The sequence below is a fragment of the Heptranchias perlo genome, chromosome 7, assembly GCF_035084215.1.
Source record: "Heptranchias perlo isolate sHepPer1 chromosome 7, sHepPer1.hap1, whole genome shotgun sequence".
NCBI classification, from domain to species: domain Eukaryota; kingdom Metazoa; phylum Chordata; class Chondrichthyes; order Hexanchiformes; family Hexanchidae; genus Heptranchias; species Heptranchias perlo.
This window is the reverse complement of record NC_090331.1, coordinates 95,555,098-95,565,192: the sequence shown is the minus strand read 5'-3', so window position 1 is coordinate 95,565,192 and position 10,095 is coordinate 95,555,098. Positions and strand designations below refer to the sequence as shown.

At 43.4% G+C, this 10,095-nt stretch overlaps 1 protein-coding gene across 3 annotated transcripts in view; it reads left to right on the top strand.

Moving 5' to 3' along the window:
* Positions 1–901: 901 nt before the first annotated feature.
* Positions 902–10,095, top strand: part of LOC137323969 (cytotoxic T-lymphocyte protein 4-like) — a 29,604-nt gene continuing 20,410 nt past the window's right edge. The window contains exon 1 of one of the 3 annotated variants that reach the window (XM_067988129.1): positions 902–1,231. In XM_067988129.1, the coding sequence (XP_067844230.1) occupies positions 1,168–1,231 (64 nt within the window). In that variant the 5' untranslated portion in view covers positions 902–1,167. Of the gene's footprint in view, positions 1,232–1,648; positions 1,739–10,095 lie in introns of those variants that run through there. The other 2 variants (XM_067988128.1, XM_067988130.1) reach the window with 2 other exon arrangements.

Below are 10,095 nucleotides of genomic sequence, written 5' to 3'. Positions count from 1 at the left end.
CTGTCTATCACATTCTGTCCCTCTATCACATTCTGTCTCTTTCTGCTACTGTCTATCACATTCTGTCTCTCTCTGCTAGTGTCTATCACATTCTGTCTCTCTCTGCTACTGTCTATCACATTCTGTCTCTCTCTGCTACTGTCTATCACATTCTGTCTCTTTCTGCTACCGTCTATCACATTCTGTCCCTCTCTGCTACCGTCTATTGCATTCTGTCCCTCTCTGTTACTGTCTATCACATTCTGTCTCTCTCTGCTACTGTCTATCACATTCTGTCTCTCTCTGCTACTGTCTATCACATTCTGTCCGTCTATCACATTCTGTCCCACTCTGCTACTGTTTATCACATTCTGTCCCTCTCTGTTACTGTCTATCACATTCTGTCCGTCTATCACATTCTGTCCCACTCTGCTACTGTTTATCACATTCTGTCCCTCTCTGTTACTGTCTATCACATTCTGTCCCACTCTGCTACTGTCTATCACATTCTGTCCGTCTATCACATTCTGTCCCACTCTGCTACTGTCTATCACATTCTGTCTCTCTCTGCTACTGTTTATCACATTCTGTCCCTCTCTGTTACTGTCTATCACATTCTGTCTGTCTATCACATTCTGTCCCACTCTGCTACTGTCTATCACATTCTCCCCCTCTATCACTTTCTCCGCCTCTATCACTTTCTCTCTCTCTCTCTACCACTGGAATTGCTCTTTCCTAGGCTCCTCGGGTCGAGGGTGGGGGAGAGAAGTGGAGAAAATCTTCCTGTCATCTGGTGCTGTGTTGCTGCCACTATTTGGGGACAGCAAAAGGGGTGCTTTCCCCACGGGACAGCCAACTTTCTGGGGTATGGAGATCTAGAGAGGTGGGGGATGGTGGGGGGGGGAGGGAGGGAGGAGGATAGAGGCAAGACAAAGTAAAACTAGTTTGAAAAGGTATTTTCATTAGGCTGTAAGCTCAGTGCCTAATGTTCCCAACATGTGATTGAAGGGGAAGGAGTGTGGGAGAGAGGGGAATGGAAGCCTTGTAATGAGTGTTTACAGTGCAGATTACAATCTCCAAAACCCACACTAACCGCTTCCTATTACTCATCACTGGATAAATAACGGGCTCTGCTCTCTTCAGTGCCATCTGAAATAAACTGAGTGCAGGTGTCAGATCGTCAGACCCATGGAGTTTCTCATCTGTCTGCTGGTGGTTTTCCTTTGGTCGCACACAGCTGAGAGGCTGGCTGGTAAGGACACCCTTTCTATGCAGTTTTCTCTAAGGAAATCTTTGTTGCCCCAGATTTCACCTCAAAAAATGTGTGTTTTTTTGGCATTTCTCTCGTAGTAAAAGCCTTGAAGGGACTCCCCCCACCCCCCTCTCACCGCCGCGCCCCGGCAATGCATCAGGTCCTGGGTCTGTGTTGGATTAGCTGACTGAGCTGGGGATTGGGGATACAATTTAGTCCTCGTGTCTGTGGAGTGGGAAGAGCAAAGGCTCTTACTTCGGATTGCTTTCCAGTGGGACCCCTGTTAGAAACGTGCAGGCATAGCCTTTTGATAAAGAGAGGAGAGGGGTCAGTTACAGTGAATCAAAGACTCACAGAATACCGGAAGCCTGCAGCAATTAAAAGAAAAAGCTTGCATTTATATAGTGCCTTCCATGTCCGGGACATCTCAAACCGCTTCGCAGCCAATAAAGTACTTCAGAAGTAATCTCTGGATTATTACCTGAGCCATGAGCAAATTGGCATAAGGTAAATAAGATTAGAGAGTTAAATTCGTGGCTCAACGATTGGTGTGGGAGAAATGGGTATTGATCCATGGAGCACTGGCACCAGTACTGGGGAAAGTGGGAGCTGTACCGTTGGGACGGCCTTCATCTGAACCGTGCTGGGGCCAGTGTTCTAGCGAATCGTACAACTAGGGCAGTAGAGAAGGCTTTAAAATAAATAGTGGGGGCGAGGGATCAAGTAAGGGAAGTTGTGATAAATTAAAGAAAGACGACAAGGCAAGAGAGCAAGGTAGCAATAAGGGAAATAATAATCAGAGAGTGGCAGGAAGGGACAGAGCATGCAAACTTAAGAGTGCGCCAGCAGATAAGGCTAGAGATTGCAAAAATAGTAAAAAGACAACACTAAAGTCTTTGTATCTGAATGCACGTAGCATCCGTAACAAAATGGATGAATTGACAGCTCAAATAGAAATAAATATGTACGATCTGATAGCCATTACAGAGACATGGCTGCAAGATGACAAAGGCTGAATATTCAAGGGTACTTGACATTTCGGAAGGACAGGAAGCTAGGAAAAGGTGGAGGGGTAGCTCTGTTAATTAAGGATGACATGAGTATAATAGAGAGAAATGACCTTAGTTCTAAAGACCAAGATGTAGAATCTGTTTGGGTAGAGATAAGAAACAGTAAAAGCATGAAGTCACTTGTGGGAGTAGTTTATAGGCCCCTAACAGTAAACACACTTTAGGACAGGGTATACAGGAAGAAATAATGGGGGCTTATGAGAAAGGAACAGTGATAATCATAGATGATTTTAATCCACATATAGATTGGAAGAATCTGATTGGCAAAGGTAGCCTGGAAGATGAGTTCATAGAGTGTTTTCGGGACAGTTTCTTAGAGCAGCACATTCTGGAGCCAACCAGAGAGCAGGCTATTCTAGATCTAGTAATGTGTAATGAGACAGGATTAATTAATGACCTCATTGTAAAGGAGCCTGTGGGTAGCAGTGATCACAATATGATTGAATTTCGCATTCAGTTTGAGAGAGAGAAGAGTAAGTCTAAGACTAGTGTTTTAAACTTAAATAAGGGCAGTTATGAGGGCATGAAGACAGAGCTGGCTAAAGTGTACTGGGAAATTAGGTTAAGGGATATGTCAGTAGAGATGCAGTGGCAGATATTTAATGAGATATTTCATAACACTCAGCAAAGATACATTCCAGTGAGAAAGAAAGACTCCAGGGGAAGGACATACCATCAGTGGCTAACTAAGGAAGTTAAAGATAGTATCAAATTGAAAGAAAAAGCATATAATTCCACGAAGATTAGTGGCCGTTCAGAAGATTGGACAGAATATAAAAAACAGCAAAGAATGACTAAAAGAATAATAAGGAGGAAGTAATTAGAGTACGAGAGAATGCTAGCTAGAAATATAAAAACAGATAGTAAGAGTTTCTACAGGTATTTAAAAAGGAAAAGAGTAAGTAAAGTGAGCGTTGGTCCTCTAGAAAGAGAGTCTGGGGAATTAATAATGGAGAATAAGGAAATGGCGGATGAATTGAACAGATATTATGCGTCCATCTTCACTGTAGAGGATACAAATAACATGCCAGAAATAATTGTGAATCAAGAGGTGAAAGGGAGGGAGGAACTTAAAACATTTACAATCACCAGGGAAAGGGTTTTGAAAAAAATCTTAGAACTAAAAGCTGACAAGTCCCCAGGTCCTGACGGACTTCATCCTAGGGTCTTAAAAGAAGTGGCTGCAGAGATCGTCGATGCATTGGTATTAATTTTCCAAAATTCCCTAGATTCTGGAAGAGTCCCATCAGATTGGAAAATAGCGAATGTAACTCCTCTATTCAAGAAAGGAGGGAGACAGAAAGCAGGAAACTACAGGCCAGTTAGCTTAACATCTGCCATAGGGAAAATGCTAGAATCTATTATTAAGGAGGTTATAGCAGGGCACTTAGAAAATCTCAATGCAATCAGGCAGAATCAACACAGCTTTGTGAAAGGGAAATCGTGTTTGACTAATTTATTAGAGTTCTTTGAGGAAGTGACAAGCAACGTGGATAAAGGGGATCCTGTGGATGTGGTGTACTTGAATTTCCAGAAGGCTTTTAACAAGGTGCCACATCAAAAGCTACTACACAAAATAAGAGCTCATGGTGTAGGGGGTAACATATTAGCACGGATAAAGGATTGGTTAACTAACAGGAAACAGAGAGTAGGCATAAATGGGTCATTATCAGGTTGGCAAGATGTAACGAGTGGAGTGCCACAGGGATCAGTGCTTGGGCCTCAACTATTTATAATCTATATCAATGACTTGGATGAAGGGACTGAATGTATGGTTGCTAAATTTTCTGATGACACAAAGGTAGGTAGGAAAGTAAGTTGTGAAGAGGATATAAAGAGTCTGCAAAGGGATATAGATAGGTTAAGTGAGTGGGCAAAAATTTGGCAGATGGAGTATAATGTGGGAAAATGTGAACTTGTCCACTTTGGCAGGAGGAATGGAAAAGCAGTATATTATTTAAATGGAGATAGATTGCAGAACTCTGAGGTACAGAGGGATCTGTGTGTCCTAGTACATGAATCACAAAAAGTTAGTATGCAGGTACAGCAAGTGATTAGGAAGGCAAATGAAATGTTGTCATTTATTGCAAGGGGAATGGAATATAAAAGTAGAGATGTTTTGCTACAGTTGTACAGGGCATTGGTGAGACCACATCTAGAATACTGCATGTAGTTTTGGTCTCCTTATTTAAGAAAGGACATAATTGCTTTGGAGGGGGTTCAGAGAAGGTTCACTCGACTGATTCCTGGGATGAGGGGGTTATCTCATGAGGAAAGGTTGGACAAGTTGGGCCTGTATACACTGGAGTTTAGAAGAATGAGAGGTGATCTTATTGAAACATATAAGGTCCTGAGGGGACTAGAAGGGGTAAATGCTGAGAGGATGTTTCCCCTTGTGGGAGAGACTGGAACTAGGGGCCACAGTTTAAAAATAAGGGGTCTCCCATTTAAGACGGAGATGAGGAGAAATTTTTTCTCTGAGGGTGGTGAGTCTGTGGAACTCCCTTCCCCAGAGAGCGGTGGAGGCAGGGTCATTGAATATTTTTAAGGTTGAGTTAGATAGATTCCTGATTAACAAGGGAGTCAAAGGTTATAGTAGGTAGATGGGAAATTAGAGTTGAGGTCACAATCAGATCAGCCATGATCTTATCAAATGGCAAAGCAGGCTCGAGGGGCCGAACGGCCTACTCCTGCTCTTAATTCGTATGTTCGTATGTAAGTGTACTTGTTACTAGTATGTACACAGGTATGCACAGTAAGATCCCACGGACAACAATAAGATAGACAACCAGTTAATCTGTTTTAGATGTTGTTTGAGGGATAAATATTGGCCAGGGCACCAGGGAGAACTCCCCTGCTCTTCTTCCAATAGTGCCATGGGATCTTTTACGTCCACCTGAGAGGGCAGACGAGGCCTTAGTTTATCCAGAAATATAATTAGAAAATAACATCCAAACAAAATACTGGGGATAATTTCAAAAGGAATGAAATAAAGGAGCAGGGAGGTAATGTTAAATTCATATAGCCCCTTGGTTAGACTACACTTTGAGTGCTGTGCACACTTGTGTTCTGATCTCAATATTACAAAAAGGATATTGAAGCACTGAATAAAGTGCAGCAAAGATGTACAAGGATGATACCAGAATTTCAAGAATGCAACTATCAGGAAAGACTGAGCAGACTGGGGCTCTTTTCTCTGAGAAAGAGACTAAGAGGAGACCTGACCGAGGTCTTCAAAATTATGAAAGAATTCGATAGAGTGGATGTGGAGAGACTGTTTGCACTTTGAGTGAGCCCAGGACATCTCTCAGCTAGCCACTAACAGATCAAATAAAGAATTTAGGAGGAATTTCTTTACACGGAGAGGGGTGAGAATGTGGAGCTCGCTGCCACATGGAGTGGATGAAGCAGATAGTATTGATGCATTTAAAGGGATGCTTGATGGATACACAGGGGAAAAGTGATTAGAGGGATAAAGGGGCAGAATGGGATGAGGTAATTAGATTGGGAGGAGGTTTGTGTGGAGTATAAACACCTGCATAGACCAGTTGGGCCGAATGCTGTATATTCTATGTAATTTCACAGACTGAGGCAGTCAGTGTAGAGAGGCTATGACTGCTAATATCGAAATTTATCCCACAATGGAAGAGGGAGGCAATAATGGTGAGTGTCATAAGATGTGAGAGCTATTTAGGGATCCAATGGTTCAGGTATCACGCTGAACAAAATTTGCGGCTTAGATTATTTGCAATGTGGCATGTATGACGAGAGGGATTTCATGATATTATTGTATGAATGTTTGATGCGTCCATATCAAATTCTACTCACTGATGATTAATGGGGTGATTAAACTCATTTCAAATGAGACAGGTTGGGCACAGAATCCAAAAGAAAGACCTGCAGTTATACTCGAGACCTGAGCTCGTCCCACAGTGCTTTACAGACAATGAAGCCCTTTTTTGAAGGGTAGTCATGTTGTAGTGAAGGAAATGCGGCAGACCCCTGAATTGAGATTGGGGGGTGGGGAAATGGGCTGTCCAGTCTTACACCAGAAGAACAGATGAGTTACTGTCTTCTGTAGAACTGTCACCCCTCCCCCCTCCACCTCCCCGGGGGGGGGGGGGGAGGGAAAAAAGTCCCCAAGAGGATAAGATCTCAATCTGTAAAATTATTGCTGCCTTGTTTCCGTGCTGAAACGATAAACAACGTCATCTGAGATGCTGAACGATGAGAACACCTCATCGACCTTTGACTTTGCTGACTTAGTTACCATTAACCTCACGTACTGTCGGAGAATTTCAGAAACAGGTTGAATTTGGCTATCGGGTTGAGATAAACCACGATGAAAGATTTCACCACCGGTGCGCCCTCTTCACACACTCGGTCAGCACCAATTCTTCATTCCACATCTTTGATTGCTGAAACCCTGTTTTTTTATTTTAAGTGTTGCTGAGTGGCAGATGCTGATGTTATATGCGGCCACTGGTTGGGAGGCGTTACTAAGACTGATGGTGTGAGTGAGCGAGCTCGATGGGCCCCAAGAAAGCCTTCAACCCACTGATATCCCCACCACCCATTTGTGTGAGCCTAGGCAGTGAACATTCAGCAATTCAGAACTGAGGGAGTGCTGCACTGTTGGAGGTGTCATCTTTCGAATGAGACGTTAAACTGAGACCCCATCTGCCCTCTCAGGTGGATGTAAAAGATCCCACGGCACTTTTTGAAGTGAGCAGGGGAGTGCTACTGGCCAACATTTATCCCTCGACCAACACCTGAAACAGATTGTCTGGTCATTATCTCATTGCTGTTTGTGGGATCTTGCTGTACGCAAATTGGCCGCTGTGTTTCCTACATTACAACAGTGACTACACTTTTAAAAATACTTCACTAGGACATCCTGAGGTTGTGAAAGGCGCTGTATAAATCTCCTGCTCTTTCTCTCTCTCTCTCTCTCTCCTTTCTCTGTCTCTTTCTCTCTGTTATTCTCTATCTCTTTTTCTCTCTCTCTCTTTCTCTCTATCAGTAGTTGCTTTTGGCCTATATTCCCTCTCCTTAGTGCAGGGGGCTGAGCCCAGTATTGTATGAAATCACTGCTTTTTGTTTGATACGATGCTTTCACTGCGGTAGTGATGGTTCCCGCGATTAAATTGCATTCCTGGAACGATGTGGGTAAAATTCAAAGTTGCCGTGATCAACTGCCATTAGAAGACTGACATTTCTAACACACGCAGATCCCACTTCCGTCAGGTCCAGGTCCAGGCCTGCTAGAAAGCCTTGCCCCAAGTCCACACGTCTTGATTGTGTTGTGAATATGCCCCCTCCAGCCCAAGACCTTTGGACCCCTAGGAGCTGAGATGCAGGGGTCCCTGGTTCACTACTGACAGAGTGGTAGAGCAGGTGCCCTGGCCACCTGCAACCATGTACTAATCCTGGGGACGGGGTCATTAGCGTGTTCGGGTGGGCACCCCAATGGAGGTCGGTCCGATTCGTTGGCACAAGGGGCTCCACTACCGACACCTGGAGGGCTTTCCCAGGCCAAAGAAAAGTGGCTGAAAGGGGTCTTTGGCTCCAATGGGAGCCATGACTCTGGTACGGTAAGGTGATGGGCCCCGACCAGAATTGATCATCTTACTGCTGCCAAGGTCTCAGGCTTTTCCTGGGGCCTCAGCAGGACTCACTCTAGATCTCAGCTGGCAAAAGTTTCACTGAAGCCTTCTGAGGGCAATGGTAGCCCGGGCGTTCCTCCCAATGTGCTCCCCAGTAATGTGGTGGGAGGGGGCTGTGGTCAGAAGACCCTCCCCATGGCCTCCCATTGGAAAAGAGCTTGAGCTAAAAACTTGGGTGAAATCCAGGTGCAGCATGGTTCTGCTCCACTTTCCGATCCCTTGACTGGAGATCTGTTCTCGTTGCACGTTAGACCGGGCTGGATTTTTAGGCTCCTGGTATTTAGCGCTACTGGATGGGGGGAATGGAGCTTAGCTGTGCTAGGGGTGGCTCTGCACTTCGATAGCACTGGGAGAATGGTCCTGGGCTTTGGCAGCACTGGGGTGGGGCTACAGGGGTCTTGGGTAGTCCTTTGATCTGGCGTCACTGTGGAAGGAGAACCTGATGTTAAGCTTTAAAAAAAAACTCAAACTAGAATAAGGAAGACACTTTGGGATAAATTTACAACTTGCCGCCTGGGTGTAAAACTGACATCGTGGATTGACCCCCCGCTATACAAACTGTCTGATTTTTATTTCCACAGTGGAAAGGAATGTCGGGGGGGATGTTTCTATAATGGGCGGCAGATCCGCAATGCCAGTTTCACACCCGGGCAGCAAGTTGAAAATCTACACCATTGCCGCCAGCTCTAAGTATCTGTCACCCTCTCGCTCAGCTTAATACACTTTCTGAAGTGGAACTTTTGCCAGCTGAGATCTGGGCGGTGATTTCAAACCCCAAGAGCGGGTGGGTTGGGGGCGGGTGGGAGTTGAAAATAGTTGTTTTTTTGGGTCGCGATCGCAACCCGGCTTTATTTCCGGGTTTAATGTCGGCGCGTAAAAGTACAGGCTTCCGACTGGGAGTGCAAAGTCTGAAAATTTTGTGGTTGCGACCCAAAAAAAACCAACTATTTTCAACTCCCACCCACCCCCAACCCACCCGTTCCTGGGGTTTAAAATCACCCCCCGGAGTGAATCCTGCTGAGGCCTGAGGGTAATTTTAACCAAACCCGCCCGACAGGAAACTGATGGGATCAGATTGGCTGCCCATTTTACACCCCACCCTGATTTTACCTTTCAGTGATTTCAATGGGTAGTGAAATCAGGGAGGCTGTGAAATTACCCCCAACTGGAAAACAACAAATAGCTTCAACAGGTGTCTAATCTGTACAGTCCATCATTTTCTCCCTCTCTCACACACAATCTCAACTTCTCTTTAAAAAAACACTCAATATAAATATAACCTGATAAAACATTTTCAAATTTATCTTCCTGATTGTCTTTGTGATTTTGAAAATCAACCAAATAGATTTTGTTAGAGACTGAGAGAGAAGCATTCTGACAAATCAAGCAGGAGTGATTGATTGTAATGGGTGTAACAAATTAAAGGGTAACGGGTGTATCAAATTGAACAAGAGTGATTGTAATGACAAACTGAACCAGAATGATTGATTGTAATGGATGTGATAAATTGAACAAGAGTGGTTGATTGTAATGGGTATAACAAATTAAATAAGAGTGATTGATTGTAATGGGTACATCAAATTGAACAAGAGTGATTGATTAATGGTTATAACAAATTGAACAAGAGTGGTTGATTGTAATGGGTATAACAAATTAAATAAGAGTGATTGATTGTAATGGGTACATCAAATTGAACAAGAGTGATTGATTAATGGTTATAACAAATTGAACAAGAGTGGTTGATTGTAATGGGTATAACAAATTGAACAAGAGTGATTGATTGTAATGGGTATAACAAATTGAACAAGAGTGATTGATTGTAAAGGATGTAATAGATTGAATAAGAGTGATTGATTGTAATGGGTATAACAAATTGAACAAGAGTGATTGATTGTAATGGTTATAACAAATTGAACAAGAGTGATTGATTGTAATGGGTATAACAAATTGAACAAGAGTGATTGATTGTAATGGGTATAACAAATTGAACAAGAGTAATTGATTGTAAAGGATGTAATAAATTGAATAAGAGTGATTGATTGTAATGGGTATAACAAATTGAACAAGAGTGATTGATTGTAATAGGTATAACAAATTGAACAAGAGTGATTGATTGTAATGGGTATAA